General features: G+C 46.4%; 1 protein-coding gene across 5 annotated transcripts in view; it reads left to right on the top strand.

The window, feature by feature from the left end:
- Positions 1–16,517, top strand: part of gdap2 (ganglioside induced differentiation associated protein 2) — a 47,208-nt gene that overhangs the window by 20,555 nt on the left and 10,136 nt on the right. For all 5 annotated transcript variants that reach the window (XM_060929581.1, XM_060929579.1, XM_060929583.1 and 2 more), the window contains exons 12-13: positions 1,212–1,266; positions 3,329–3,472. In XM_060929581.1, the coding sequence (XP_060785564.1) occupies positions 1,212–1,266; positions 3,329–3,472 (199 nt within the window). The remainder of the gene's footprint in view (positions 1–1,211; positions 1,267–3,328; positions 3,473–16,517) is intronic.

The following is a 16,517-nucleotide window of genomic DNA, read 5'->3' as shown; positions in this document are numbered from 1 at the left end:
TCAGCATTAATAGGAAGTTATGTGGCTGAGCATGAGATCATGAAGCATACTTTTGTGTTTTCAGGATGTACTCAATGCAGTAATGCTTCAGAAATAGAAAACAGAAGTGTTTAGGGTCAAGAAACTCACCAGTGCTATAGTGTAGGAATGTAACCAAGGCTCACACAATGAGGTGCTTTTTTGGATGATCAGTGTTTGAGCTTGCTGTTGTAGATCATCCTATGGGGTGTGTGTGGGGGGGGGAACCTCCCTTCCTTATTTTGATAGTTTTACACTACTTAAACGTTTTTTGTTTTTTTGTTTTTTTAAACTTTCTTCTGTATCTGTTCCATTGAGTCTAATCTTCTCTGGTGTTGCGCCATCTGTGTTCAAGTTTGACAGGAAACACGAAGCATGTGGAGAGATCTCTCACATTAGTCTCCTACCCTAGCTTTGATCTTCACTCTTGTGGCCCTGAAACTTTGGTTCCGGTGGCCTGATCTCACTTTCCAGTGTCTCACAAAATATGAAAACACTCCAAACCATCTGAGTTTTAAAAACTCTTGAAACCTATTGTGTTTTGCAGGTACTGTACTTTTTTTTTTTTTTTTTCCTTTTCTTTTTTTTCCCCCCCCTGTCTGACTGGATTTTAGTTGAGTCATAGCTGTCATTTATCCCTGTCAGTAGCAGTTTTAATGTGCCAAGTTCAGACGTATCTTCAATGTGTGGTTTCAAGAGTGCTGTGAATATAAAGTGCTGTTCTGGAGAGAATGGTGGGGTTTTTCCTTGGCTACAAGCACAGTAGCCCAGTGACAATATGAAGAAGCTGAGGACAGCAGTGACTGTCCTCAGTGACAGGCTCTTTTTTTTTTTTTTAGTTTCAAAGAGGATTTGGATTGGATGGTGTGTCCATTGTGGGAAAGGTGATGGGGAAAGTGGATGTGCTTTGTGGGAAAGATGTACCCCTCAGATCGCACTTGCCCAGATTTGGACTACAGTGTTTGTGATCTCCCTGTGTGTCATGGACCACACTGTCGGCTTTGGACTAAAGACCACGTACTTCAAAGAATATTTGAGCATTCTTTAGAAAAAAGGCACAGTTATTGTTGTGTATATACTGTTATGATTTTCTGTAAAGTATTATTTGCCACTATTTTCATCTGCGATGTGATGTGTGAATGACTTATTTGAAACGGTGGTATGTCCTCATAAATGTTCCATGTCTTTTCCAGGTTTAAAAAAAATCTGAGGGCTTTCTACTTTGTTCATCCTACATTTCGCTCAAAGGTAATCTGTTACAGGAAATGCTAGAGCCTTGTTCCTGTTTTGAAATGTCAGACTTGGTAAAATTTGTCTGCACTTGCAGTGTTGCATCCGCAAAGTGATTGACTTCTCCTTCTCTGATTCATACAAGCAGTATTTCCATGTGGTTAGCACATATGAAAAATCATCTGGGAGACTTCATGAGGAATTATGTTTACATTTTAGATGGTGTACAGATCACTGTAATGGAATACATGTGTTTTTTGCTAGTATACTCTCAGCTTGTGGAATTGGGTTTGTAAAGCCCGGTGCACACGGGTGACCTTCTCGTCCCAAGCGTACTGTGATTTTTGGACGCAAGTTTCCCCTCTCTGGTAGCGGTGTGTGCATGTTATCAGCAACCAGTGGGCGATTTTGGGAGGGGGATGCAAGTAATGTGGAAATCACGTGACTACTTCGCGGGCAGGGATTGGCTTAGCCTTTGGAGGTGATTGCGTCGTTATCACAATGACACGCACATGTGGCGATCTCTCTGCAACAAGTCAGCGACTTTTTTTTTTTTTGCAGCAGCAGAATTTCAAGCATGTTTGATATCTGCAATCTGTCACAAGCTACAAAAAATCGCTGTTGCAAATATCTGCACACAAAGCGATTTTTCGCTTGCATCAAAAAGTTGCACAACCAAGCGACAGAAAATCACCTGTGTGCGCTGGGCTTAACTCTCTATGATTCAACAATGGATAATTCCTCTTAAGACTCCTCTGTTCTAGTTTGACACTGTCAGAAAAGATTTACTTTTTTTTTGATGAATAAATACTGTTTACAATGGACTTGGCTAGTATGGAGCACTTGCATGTGACGTCACAGCCGATCCAGATTGTGACAGACGCCATCTTGTCGGTCAAACGCCATATTCCGCCTTCTGCTTTTACTTCTACCTTTTCTTCTGGAAAACCCTACTATATACAATTCTACTACAACAGCTGCGGCTACAAGCTCTCCCTACCTGTGCACGTTTTTTATGTTTTTTGTGTGTATTTTTGCGTGTTTGTCTGTACCGGACTTCAATATCCACTACAACCGTATGGACTTACTGGACATTGGTTTCCAGCAGAAAATGACGGTTTGTAGCGATTTCCATCACATGCACAACATTCCGGACGAGAAAAAAAAACATTCCGGACGAGATAGCGAGACCAGCGGGGTCTCTGTGGATTGTTATCGGAAGCAAAGCGAAGGAGGCGGCGCCGGGAGCGGAAGCAAAAGCGAGGCTGCAGGCAGAGCCGGCCTGTTGACTAAGCTCAGAAAACAGCCACTCAAACCTCCACTGCTAAGCCTCTCTCTCTCTCTCTCTCCAACGCCAGATCCATGTAAACAAGATGGACGATTTGGAATTTCAGCTGGAATTACCTTATTCTATTCTATAACCGGCTGGTCAGTGCATCTAGTATCAGTACTAGTAATACTTAAGTGACTTACCCATCCAATGAGGATTCTTGTTTACAAGATGCCACATCTGAGTCGCTGACATCCTGAATTTCTGTAAAGATAACTGTTCAGAGATTTATAAGCACGCAGTGCTTCACCACTGAACAGCGAGGGAAAGTTAAGGAGGTAATTATACACGTCCGGGTATTCCGCTGGCAGTTCAAAATCCGGTCGTGAAAACTCCGTCCGGAAAGCCATAAGGGTCACTAATCTGTAGATCGTTTATTTTAGACATGTATCTAGTTATCTGCTCATTAGAAAAATGAGCCGTGTAGTCCGTCGGTTGAAATTGATCCATTCTGTACACGAGTGCAGCAGTATTCAGCGGTGTTTTTGACCGACAAGATGGCGGTTGTGTACTTTCCGGTCACGTGACTGCAAGATCTCTATAGCACTGTCTGCCATCTTTAAGAGTTTGACCATACAGTTTTACAAGGACACTATAGTACATGTTTAATTATTTTGGTTTCATATCGTCAAGCCTCATGATGGTTTGTCTCTGGTTGCATAAAAAGACTTTTGGTAATGGTTTGGTTAATGTTCTTAAGAGAGACCAAAAATGGTATTGAGCCAAACAATCATTACGCCACTGTTTCAGGTATCCACATGGTTCTTCACTACGTTCAGTGTTCCTGGAATGAAGGAGAAAGTCCATCACATAGAGAACCTGCAGCAGCTCTTCACTTGCATCCTACCTGACCAGATAGACATCCCCCCCTTTGTACTGGAGTATGACACGAGGGTGAGTGTGTATACACACATGTACAATAATATCCCAGCATAGATTCTTGATGTGGGGCGGCACGGTGGTGTAGTGGTTAGCGCTGTCGCCTCACAGCAAGAAGGTCCTGGGTTCGAGCCCCGGGGCCGGCGAGGGCCTTTCTGTGTGGAGTTTGCATGTTCTCCCCGTGTCTGCATGGGTTTCCTCTCGGTGCTCTGGTTTCCTCCACAGTCCAAAGACATGCAGGTTAGGCTAATTGGTGGCTCTAAATTTGACCGTAGGTGTAAATGTGAGTGTGAATGGTTGTCTGTGTCACCCTGTGATGATCTGGCAACTTGTCCAGGGCGTACCCTGCCTCTTGCCCATAGTCAGCTGGGATAGGCTCCAGCTTGCCCATGACCCTGCACAGGATAAGTGGTTATGGATAATGGATGGATAAATCTTGAATGGGCTGTTCAAAAAGCACATATTGGCCATATAGGGTCAGTTAGGAAAGAAATATCCTGATCTTTGTAAAGGAACTTATGTTGGTGCTGCTAGAGAGTTAAAATAAATGCACATATAGGTTTTAAAAAAACGTAATTGGTAGGTCCTTTCATAAAGGAGTTTTCACTTGGTTCACGTGTATGCAGGTTTTTGGGGGGGGTTGTTTGTTTTTGTTTTTTGTTTTTTATTAAGAAAGAGTCTAGATCTTTTGAGGGCCACACATAGGATACATTTTGGATATTTCTTCTGCAAATACCTACAATTCATATGCATTAATATTTAAATTTTGTTGGTAGTAGAACATTTTATGTATTTAGAGAGAGTATTATGGGCATTCGAGTCATTATCTTTAAACTGTGTTGTGCATAACTGGGGCCAGGCTAGTATCAACATCTTTGATCGTTGTAAGATGTGGGTCAGCGAAAGGGTGTGGTTTGTTTGTTTGTTTTTTGTGGGGGGGGGGGGTTGTGTTTTGTTGTTGTGTTTCCCCCCCCCCCCCCCCCTTGTGTAACTGTTCATGTTTTGTAGCACATTTCATACAAAAATCCCCAAAATTTGTAAACTTAAAGCTCTTTAAGTCCAGTCCATTTTAATCCCCCCCCAATTGTCATGACAAATTTGGATATTGAACTCCCAAGTTTATAAGTTTTCAGATTTAAACTTGAAGTAATCCATTGTCCTGACTACTTAGGAGTTGAGACAGGTTATCTTCAAGTTGAGTTTGCTCACATTTTTAAGGCAGCAGGTGAACTTTTGAAGTTTAGCCAACTTTAAATTTCTTACAGTTAATATTTTCTTACATTTAATAATGCCAGATTGGACTAGTTTTGAAAGACAAATCAGAAATGGGAGCATGCCATGGTGAAAACTCTGAACTACTTTCAAGTGCAGTTTGTGAGATGTATTTGGGGTTGAAAATTTTCCTGTTTGCTCTTTTGGGCAATAGTTAATGTTTAAATAGTATTGCATAGTAATACATGTCTTAAGTGCTGCTAAGATTCTGAATTTGTTAAACAATTACTGTACTTTTTTAATGTTTATTTTAATCCACTGAAAATGGAAATCCTAAAGCATATATGCATCATATCAAGGTACTATCATGTCCAAAATTGTATCAAACCTGAATTTTGTCCATTATGCCCACTGTAGCACACTGATATTCTAAGCACAGAATCTAGCAATGATTTATGGAGCAACACTTTAAATGCTTCATTTCTGCCACTTGACTGTCACAATGCATTCTGATGATTATATTTGACAAGTGATAAGATCTCCGATATCTTGGAGCATAAATGGACATGGTTATTGTAAAATGAAATTTCTTTACAAAGCCAGCTGGGTAATTAAGGAGATGAATAATACACTATTTGGCCAGACATGGTGGACACACAACCATCATACATGTGCTCTCACACACACACACACACACACACACACACACACACACACACTCTCTCTCTCTCTCTCTCTCTCTCTCTCTCTCTCTCTCTCTCACACTCACTCACACCATGCACACACGAGGGTAAGTCAAAAAGTTCTAAGACAGATGTTATAATTTCAAAAGGAATCCAAAAGAAGGAATTCTCTGATGGAAGCATTGCTTGCAGAAGTGTTTAGACTTAAATGGAGGATACAGTGGGGCAAAAAAGTATTTAGTCAGTCACCAATTGTGCAAGTTCTCCCACTTAAAAAGATGAGAGAGCCCTGTAATTTATCATAGATATACCTCAACTATAAGAGACAAAATGAGAAATCCAGAAAATCACATTGTCTGTCTGATTTTTAAAGAATTTATTTGCAAATTATGGTGGAAAATAAGCATTTGGTCAATAACAAAAGTTCATCTCAATACTTTGTTGGCGATGACAGAGGTCAAACATTTTCTGTAAGTCTTCACAAGGTTTTCACACACTGTTGCTGGTATTTTGGCCCATTCCTCCATGCAGATCTCCTCTAGAGCAGTGATATTTTGGGGCTGTCGCTGGGCAACACGGACTTTCAACTCCCTCCAAAGATTTTCTCTGGGGTTGAGATCTGGAGACTGGCTAGGCCACTCGAGGACCTTGAAATGCTTCTTACGAAGCCACTCCTTCGTTACCCAGGTGGTGTGTTTGGGATCATTGTCATGCTGAAAGACCCAGACATGTTTCATCTTCAGTGCCCTTGCTGATGGAAGGAGGTTTTCACTCAATCTCACGATACATGGCCCCATTCATTCTTTCCTTTACATGGATCAGTTGTCCTGGTCCCTTTGCAGAAAAACAGCCCCAAAGCATGATGTTTCCACCCCCATGCTTCACAGTAGGTATGGTGTTCTTTAGATGCAACTCAGCATTCTTTCTCCTCCAAACACGACAAGTTGAATTTTTACCAAAAAGTTCTATTTTGGTTTCATCTGACCATATGACATTCTCCCAATCCTCTTCTGGATCATCCAAATGCTCTCTAGCAAACTTCAGACGGGCCTGGACATGTACTGGCTTAAGCAGGGGGACATGTCTGGCACTGCAGGATTTGAGTCCCTGGCGGCATAGTGTGTTACTGATGGTAGCCTTTGTTACTTTGGTCCCAGCTCTTTGCAGGTCATTCACTAGGTCCCCCCGTGTGGTTCTGGGATTTTTGCTCACTGTTCTTGTGATCATTTTGACCCCACGGGGTGAGATCTTGTGTGGAGCCCCAGATCGAGGGAGATGATCAGTGGTCTTGTATGTCTTCCATTTTCTAATAATTGCTCCCACAGTTGATTTCTTCACACCAAGCTGCTTACCTATTGCAGATTCAATCTTCCCAGCCTGGTGCAGGTCTACAATTTTGTTTCTGGTGTCCTTTGACAGCTCTTTGGTCTTGGCCATAGTGGAGTTTGGAGTGTGACTGTTTGAGGTTGTGGACAGGTGTCTCTTTATACTGATAACGAGTTCAAACAGGTGCCATTAATACAGGTAATGAGTGGAGGACAGAGGAGCCTCTTAAAGAAGTTGTTACAGGTCTGTGAGAGCCAGAAATCTTGCTCGTTTGTAGGTGACCAAATACTTATTTTACCGAGGAATTTACCAATTAATTCATTAAAAATCCTACAATGTGATTTCCTGGATTCTTTCCCCCCATTCTGTCTCTCATAGTTGAAGTGTACCTATGATGAAAATTACAGGCCTTTCTCATCTTTAAGTGGGAGAACTTGCACAATTGGTGGCTGACAATATTTTTTTTGCCCCACTGTATGTAGAGAAATAGCTTTATTTTCATAGATTTTTTTTTTTTATTTGTCTTAGAACTTTTTAACTTACCCTCGTGTGTGTGTGTGTGTGTGTGTGTGTGTTTAAATACTGTATATAAAAAAACAGACACACAACCCAAGTCCTTTGTGCAAAAAACAGTGAATTTGATGGGGAAAAAAATAGTGTAGGGTGAAGTGTAGTATAAGAGCAGTGCAGTCTATACAGTAAGCAAGGAGCCCAAGCCAAACTCGAGTGGGGTCGCTGGCGGGAGCTGGCTGCACCAGAGCATGTCAGCATCCCGGAGGCAGAGAGAGCGGGGGCAATCCAGAGGCTGTGTCTTTCTGTACACCCCTGGCTGCTTGAGGAGGATAAATTAAGGTGCCAATTTATGCCACTCCAGACATGTGTGGTCAGCAGGCCCCACCCCCTGGCCATGCTGCTTTTGGCTGTCAAGATTATTAGTGCAGTGGGAGTGGTTAAGCAAGGATTGGTGCATTACTTTGCTTGTGGGCTTTTGGAGACAGGACCCCACCCACCCCAAAAAAGGGGGGGGGGGGTCCAAGCCTACCATTCTCTAAGGCTTGGCCCAGTGGCTATAACTCCTGGAGAGGCTGTCAGCATTCCTATGCTGGGTCCCTGCTATGTGTTGGACCTGAAAATTAGAAGTCCTGCAACGACAAAAACCAGCAAGTGACACAAGCATTGGTGTCTTTGGCAGCTGCCATCCACTGGAGTGGGGCATGGTCAGTGACCAATGTGAAATGGCAACTAGACAAATGCTTTCACTCGGTCACTGCCCACTTGATGGCAGGAGCTTCTCTCTCCACAACCGCTTAGTTCCTCTCTGCTAGCAGAAGCTTGCAGCTGATGTCCAGCATGGGGTACTCCTCACCTTCTATGACCTGCAAGAGCATGCCACCCAGGCCCATCTCTGAAGTGTCTGTCTGGACAATGAAGGGGAGGTCGAAGTCCAGGTTTCAGAGGACAGGGACAGTGGGGAAGGCCTTCTTCAGGGCCTGGATTACCTGTTCTGTCTGACTGGTCCACTTCATCTTGGCAGGCTCTCCCCCTTTTTGGTCAGGGCTGAGAGGGGAGAGGCTAGAGAAGTTGGGCACAAATCTACGGTAGTAACTGGTTAGCTCCAAGACGGTGGTGGCGGGCCGGGGAAGTTCTGCATGGCCTCTATCTTCTTGGCCTGGGGCTTCAGCAGGCCTTGGCTGATGCAGTAGCCTAGGTACTGTGCCTCGGTCAGCTATTGATGGATAGATCATTCAAGGTATCCAGTGACATTTGCGCAAGGTCAATTCAAAAACTAAATTGCATTATACAAGGAGGTCATATAAAAAAACTCAAATACAAAATACCAAAGGAATAAAACATTACCAATAAGAGCAAATAATAGTGTGATGGTATACAATATATTAGTATATAAATATTAAGTTAGTGTGTATAACAGTATGTATAAGTAGGTACATTTATAACCGTTGTTAATAATCTCATCTCATTATCTCTAGCCGCTTTATCCTGTTCTACAGGGTTGCAGGCAAGCTGGAGCCTATCCCAGCTGACTACGGGCGAAAGGTGGGGTACACCCTGGACAAGTCGCCAGGTCATCACAGGGCTGACACATAGACACAGACAACCATTCACACTCACACCTACGGTCAATTTAGAGTCACCAGTTAACCTAACCTGCATGTCTTTGGACTGTGGGGGAAACCGGAGCACCCGGAGGAAACCCACGCGGACACGGGGAGAACATGCAAACTCCACACAGAAAGGCCCTCGCCGGCCACGGGGCTCGAACCCAGGACCTTCTTGCTGTGAGGCGACAGCGCTAACCACTACACCACCGTGCCGCCCCAGTTAATAATAATAATAATAATAATAATAATAATGTATATAATAAGGTCTATGCATATAATGTACATCTATGTAAGCAGCAGAAAAGTGCAATGGACATGAAATGAGCAGTGTAACTAGTCCTGAGTACAGCAGAGTCAGAGTCTTATTTTTGCTGAGCCGGGAGGAGTTGAACAGTCTAATGGCCTGAGGGACAAAAGACTTCCTGAATCTATCCATGGTGCAGGGCAGGGACAACAGTCTGCCACTGAATGAGCTCCTCTACCTGATGAGGCCAAACAAAAAAAAAATACTTTTTCCGGTTACCCGACCGACCCCCAACCCCCCAGTCTACAAAACATTCATGCAATGCACACAGCGTGGTTGTCCCTGGTCATAGACCAATGTCCGTATGTTCTGCATAGCGCGAGTGTCTCTTGCATCATAAACGGCTGATTGTATCCATGCGCATGACTACCTCGAACAGGAAGCAACGAAAATGGTGGTGGTTTGTGTGCTGAAAGATGCATGTCTTGTACGTTGCAAGCCCAGTCTTCGACAAATTACGTCGCTAGAAAAAGAGACATTTAAAGACATTGAAGATTTGTTAGCTTGTACCAGTAGTTCTAGAGTAAATATAGTAATCATCTACACAAAGCATCAGTTGACACACCAACAACAAACAGCACTCACCGTGTTGCTGTCAGAGTTCGAGTACTCTTGCGGGGTGCCAGTAATACCCCCTGAACATTTTCTTGCTTCAGTTTGTGGTGTCAGAATGCCTCTCAACTGTGCAGATCCTGTTGAAATAGCCTACTATAGCAGTGGATTTGAAAGAACAGACATTTGTCCATATTGTCTTTTAAGACTGTGTTAAACCAGATCTGAGAAAAAGATTTAAAACAGTTATTGAAGTATGTAACGAGTGCCTTCAAAAAGGCATAAAAGACATTTGCTACAGGCCATATGGGAAGTAGACATTGAACAGCTGAACTTTACAGTTCAACGCACATGTTCAGTGTGAGAAGTTTGTGTATGGTTTGAAATAAATCTTTGAAAAGTGGTGTTCTTTAGTGTTTATTTCTGAAAACAGAATACCTGCAAACATGCATTCAAACAGAGTGCTGGGTGGGTGGACATTTTATTATGAATATGGGGGAAAAAAGAGTGGTGATAGCCATGGAAATATTTTTTCCCCCAAAAAAAATCCCTACTCACCTACCCTAATTTTTCAAGGCATGTAATAGGAAACTTTTTTTTTTTTTGGCCTGATGGCACCGTGCAGAGGGTGGTGAACATTGTCCATGATTTGAGAGCAGTTTGCTCAGGGCCCTTCGCTCTGCCACTGATGTAAGAGACTCCAGCTCAGTTCCCAGCACAGAGCCAGCCTTCCTCACCAGCCTGTCGAGCCGTCCAGTGTCTCTCCTCTTAATGCTGCCTCCCCAATACACTACAGCACAGAAGACGACGCTGGCTACCACAGACTGGTAGAACATCAGCAGCAGTTTTCTGCAGATCCTGAAGGACCCGAGCCTCCTCAGGAAGTAGCGTCTGCTCTGACCCTTCCTGTAGAGGGTGTCAGTGTTCACTGTCCAGTCCAGCTTGTCATCCAGATGTACACCCAAGTATTTGTAGGTCCTGACCATCTCCACATCGACCCCATCAATAGAGATCGGCTGCAGAGTCAGTCTGGACCTTCTAAAGTCCACAAGCATTTCTTTTGTTTTGCCAATGTTCAGCTGCAGGTGGTTGAATTTACCCCACAACAGTCTTGTATCAGGTTCCTGTACTCCTCCTCCTCCTGTCCATCATGAACACATCCCACAATTGCAGTATCGTCTAAGAACTTCTGCATGTGGCAAGACTCCGAGTTGTATTTGAAGTCTGATGGATAGAGAGTGAACAGAACTGGAGAGAGCACAGTCCCCTGTGGTGCTCCCGTGCTGCTGATCACCGTGTCAGAAATGCCATCCCTGATCCTGACATGTTGTAGTCTCCTGGTGAGGTAGTCCGTGATCCAGGAGACCAAATGTGTGTCCACCTCCAGCTCCTGCAGCTTGTCTTTCAGTAGAAGGGGCTGGATGGTGTTAAAGGCACTGGAGAAGTAAAAAAAAAAACATGATCCTCACTGCATTGCTCTCCTTGTCCAGATGAGTGATTCCTGTGCAGAAGATAGGGGATGGCGTCATCCACTCCCACCTTCTCCTGGTACGCGAACTGCAGTGGGTCCTCAGCACGGTGGACCTGGGGTCTGAGGAAGTTCAGCAGCAGTTGCCCCATGGTCTTAATCACGTGCTGTCAAGGTAAGCGGCCTGTAGTCATTCAGTTCCTTTGGATATATTTTCTTGGGAACTAGAATGAGGCACGACATCTTCCACATGACAGAAACCCTCCCGAGGCGAAGGCTCAGGTTAAAGACTTGTTGGAGGGGCTCCCCCAGTTGGGCAGCGCAGGCCCTCAGCATCCTGGGACACAACTTGTCCTGGCCTGCTGCCTTCCTGGGGTGGAGTCTCCTCAGCTCTCTCCTGACTTGGTCTGCGGTGAAGATGGGGGTACTGGGGGAGTGGATGTGTATTCCATCTGCAGGAGGTGTTGATGGCTCTGATGATGATGGTGCTGGGGGTGAGGGCTGATCTGCCAGTGATGGTGATGAGGTGACAACTGCTGCAGGAGGAGGGGACAGCAGGAGCAGGACAATCAAACCTGTTGAAGTGGTTAAACTGGTTTGCCCTGTCCATGCCCCATCTGCTGAGCTGCCACTGTTCTTGCAGCCTGTGATGGCTTTCATCCCATCCCAGACCTCCTTCATGTTTTCTTGCAGCTTCTGTTCCACCTTTTTCTTGGCCTTTTTTTTTTTTTTTTTTTTTTTTTTTTTTTTTAAGCCGGACTTTGAGTTCCCCCTGTACATGCTTCAGCTCTGACCTGTCTCCGTCTTTGAATGCCCTCTTCTTTTGGTTGAGGAGGCCCTTGACTTCACTTGTAATCCAGGGCTTGTTGTTTTGGAAAGCAGTGTACAGTTTTTGTGGGAACAGCAATGCCCCTGCAAAAGTTCAAGTAGTCCGTTATGCAGTGTGTCACCTCAATGTCCTCCCCATGTGGGTCTACCAGTACATTCCAGTCGGTCGTCTCGAAGCAGTCCCTAAGAGTTTCCTCTGCCTTGGGAGACCAGGCCCTGAATGAACGCATGGTGTTGGGCTGCCTCCGAACCATTGATTTGTACTGAGGCTGTAGGAGAACCAGATTATGGTCAGATCTCCCCAGCGGTGGTAGTGGGATTGCCCTGTATGCGTCCCTTACATTGCCATACAATAGGTCTATGGTCCTGTTTTTCCTAGTGGGACAATCCACAAACTGATGAAAGGTAGGGCGAGTGGAGTCTAGAGTGACATGGTTAAAATCCCCAGAGATCACGAAGAAAGACTCCGGGTGTTGTCTGCAGCGCTGCTATGGTGGAGTGAATGATGTCACATGCCGCCTGCATGTCCGCACGCGGAGGAATGTAAACACAGGTGAAAATGGCGTGTGTAAACTCCTGAGGCATGTAATACGGTCGGAGACTCCCCGCTAACAGTTCAATGTCCCGGCAGCAGATGATCACCTTAACGTTTACGTGACCCGGGTTGCAATCTGGTGTTTAATAAACAGTGCGAGTCCCCCACCTTTGCGCTTGCTGCTCAGCTTCGCGTCCCTGTCTGCTGTCACTGTAGTGAATCCAGGTAGCTCCATGTTAAAATCCAGTGTGTTGCTGTTAAGCCACGTCTCCATGAAACGCAACAAATTACACTCCCTGTAGAATCTCTGGGTTTTCACCAGTCTTGCCAACTCCTCAGTTTTGTTGGTTAGCGAGTTCACATTCCCCATAAGCACCAAGGATTTGTACCTCCACTGCCCCTCCATCGTCTTAGCCTTGCACTTGGCCCCAGCTCTGCAGCCCCGGTACCACCTCCTCAGTTCCACAGGTATTGAGTGGGCAATGCCCTCGCATCCCCTTGCTCATAGGGCAAGAAGTTGTTTCCGAGTATAACCTCAAATCTCTGCTGCGCCACATTGACACCAAAAATATCCGTAGGATACAATAATACACACCAGACATGTGTGGTTGTAAAAAGACTAAAAGAAAAATGCTAAAAGAAAGCACTAAAGTCAAAGAAAGGCAATACAGATGGAGCTACTGGAGAGGCTGCCACTTTGCGTCAGTGCCAGCTTTGAAAGGCACTTTTGAACCCAGTACTGCTAGTGGCCTGACATGGTGGTGAAGGCAGTTTTGGGGTGGGCCTGGGGCATCAGGGCCACTTTGCCAGTTGCCTTTATTCAGGTTCAGTGTTGATGTGAAGCAGGCCTTCCCCAGCTTGTCAACCAGGTCATCCACCCTGGGCAGGGGGTAGCTGTTGAAGTCTGAGGTTGCAGTGAGTTTCCTGATGTCATTGCAGAGTCTCAGACTTCCGTTGGGCTTGGGCAGTACCACGTTGGGGCTTGACCAGGGGCTGGTGGACCCATCAATGATGCTGGCCCATAGCATTCATGCTAATTCATTCTCGCTCGCACAACTGCAGGCCTCTGGGATGCAATGGGGTGTTTTATACCACAACCCTGGGTGGGGGGTCTTGATGTCTTGTTGGATCAGGTGTTTCCACCCTGGTTCTGCTGCAAAGATGTCCTGGAACTGGTTAAGTAGTTCTCCCAGCTCTTGACGCTAGGGGCTGGAGAGGTCTTCTCCCAGGTGAACTAAGGTACACCCAGGCACGTCTGAGGTGTGTGTGTGTGTGTGTGCGCACTGAGAGCAGTAACGGGTTCAATCCATCATTTCAACAGATTAATATGGTAAATCTGGGTATCTTTTGTGCTTATCCGGCTGTTGCAGGTGACAATTTATTGGCCCCATGCACTTGGCTACTGTATATGGGCCTTGCCATTGTGCCAGGAATTTGCAGTTCATGGTGGGGACCAGAAGGAGGACATGGTTGCCAGCTTGGAATTCCCAGGGCTGGGCTGCCCAGTTGTAGAGGTGGCTTTGCTCGGCCTGGACAGAGAGCAGGTGCTGGCGCATGATGGGAGCCACCCTGTCCATGTGCTCCTGCATGTCCTTCATGTGCTTGATGGTAGTGTAGAAAAGTTGATGGATGCTCCTCCCAGGCTTCCTTGGTGTCATCTAGGAGGCCCTGGGGCCTTCTCCCAAATAGGAGCTCAAAGGGTGAGAAGCTTGTCAATGCCTGCAAAGTCTCCTGGACCGCAAACAGGATGTATGGGAGGAGGTCCCACTTTCAGCTGCCCTCATCCACAATGTGCCTCAGCATCCTCTTCAGGGTCTGGTTAAACCTTTCCACCAGCCTGTCTGTCTGAGGGTGGTATGCAGAGGTGTGGAGCTGTTTCACCTGCAATAACTTGCACACTTCAGCCATGAGTTTTGAAACAAAGGGCGTACCTTGGTCTGTGAGGAGGTCTTTGGGGACCCCCACATGGGAGAACAGCAGAGCCATCTCCCGGGCAATGTTTTTCAAGGTGGCCTTCCAGAGGGGCACCACCTCGGGTTACAGGTGGCATAGTCCATGATTACAAAAATGTACTCGTGACCCTTGGCAGACTTCAGGCCCACCAGAGCCATGCCCATGCTTTCAAAAGGAAAGATGATTGGTAGTTGCAGGAGTGGGACGGTGTGCTGGCAGAAGTTCTTGACCTCTGTATTCATCCCTGGCCAGTCACTGATCTCTAGGGTACTCTGGCCTGCCAGATGGCCTGCTTGGGGGTTGGAGTGGACCAGGTGCATTATGTTGTCTACCTTGCAGTGGGGGCCTACCAGCAAGTCTGCTTCTTGTCCCTAGCACTTGCTATGCTGATATAGCAGGTCCTGGCAGAACAGGAAGTAAGTGTTGGGGAGGAGCTGCTCTGATTTGTTGATCCTCCCCTTCTACCATGTGTATCTGACCCCTAACAGTTCTTTAGCCATTCGTGCTGTTTCTGTTCCCACCCAAAATTTCCTTTGCATATCACCTGCTTAAACACACGTAAGAGTGTCTGGTGGTGTGTGACTCCCCTTCTGCAGTGCAGGCCTCCACATTCTCATGCTCCCCAGCCAGAGCGCTTCTCTTGCAGTGGCGGGGTGGGGTACATCATTCTCTTGTCCTTCAGGTAGCGGGCAACTCCTGTGAGAACCCAGGCCAGTCTTGACCTAGGAGGATAGGGAGGTCAAGAACCACACCAATGGTTAATTTCCACTTGCCGCTCTTGTCCTTCATCTTGACATGGGCAGTGGCCACCTCTTGTGCATCCCCATGCATGCAGGTAACCTTGACTGTACCACAGCACCCCATAGCCACAGGCAGGATTGAGGGTCGAGCCAAGGTGATTGTGCTTCCTGGAGTCGAGAAGGGCTTGCGTTGGTCGGCCCTTCAGCCACACAGTGGTGCTCAGGAGATGAGGGCTGATGCATGAGTGGACCCACTCCACAACCTGCATTGCTTGGGCTGCAGCCAGCGCTTGGCAGTCCTCAACAGTTCATCCATTTGACTGCAGGGGTTGATGCCAGCCCAATACGCCCAGTAGTGGAACTGCCGCAGCCTGGCAGGAGGAGAACCCACAGCACCTCAATCTGTTCCTTCAGAACCTGGTAACTCTCTCTGCCAAGGCTGGTGGGAGGCTGAAGTAGGCTAGCTAGGCTTCTCCCATGAGGAGGGGGGGCCAAAGCCTAGGCCCATTCTTCTTCTGGCCAGCCTTCCCTATACACCATCTGCTCAAACATGTACAGGAAAGCCTCTAGATTGTTTGCTAGGGTAAGTTTGGGGAACAGATGGAGAGCCTCCTGGCAGGGATCTGGGAGGCGGTCTGGGAAGGGAGAGGCTCTGGCCGGTTGCTGCAGCAGCTCCTGGGTGGTGACTTGGAGGCTTTTTGGTGAGTTCTTGTGTCAGCTGTTGTTGGAGGCTGGTCTCCCAGAGGTGCTGTAGGAGTGGTACCATGTTGAGGGTGGGTGTTTGTGTTAATGCCCACATTCTCCACCAGTGTGAGACTTGCACTGTAAGACAGAGAGAACACAGACACAATCCAAGTTCTTGGTGCAAAAACCACAGAATTTAATGAAAAAATAGTGGGGGGGGGGGAGTGTAGCGTGAGAGCAGTGCAGTAGGTAGGGAGTGCAAGAGAACCCCTAGAGTAGGGTTGCTGGCAGGTGCTGGCTGCACTGGAGCCTGTCTGATGTCCCAGAGGCAGAGAGATCAGGGGGTGATTGCCAGTGAAGCATGCAGGAGGCTTGAGCTCATCTGCTGTGTCTGCAAAGTTTCCTGCCCAGAGGGGGAGAGAGCGCATGAGCCAGAGTACATTCGTGATTTGACTAACCTCTGAGAACTGCAGCGGCGACTTTTTTTTTTTTTTTTTTTAATACTCCCCTTGCTGTTTGAGGAGGGTGAATTAAGGCACTGATTATATCACTCTAGGCATGGATGATCAGTGGGTCTTGCTCCCTGGCCGTGCTGCATTTGGCTGTCAAAATTAACAGCACAGAAGTGCTGCTGTCTCTTCCATACTGTGGGAGT

Source organism: Neoarius graeffei, chromosome 9 (genome assembly GCF_027579695.1).
Source record: "Neoarius graeffei isolate fNeoGra1 chromosome 9, fNeoGra1.pri, whole genome shotgun sequence".
NCBI classification, from domain to species: domain Eukaryota; kingdom Metazoa; phylum Chordata; class Actinopteri; order Siluriformes; family Ariidae; genus Neoarius; species Neoarius graeffei.
The sequence above is the reverse complement of the archived record's forward strand: the minus strand, read 5'-3'. Positions and strand labels throughout refer to the sequence as shown.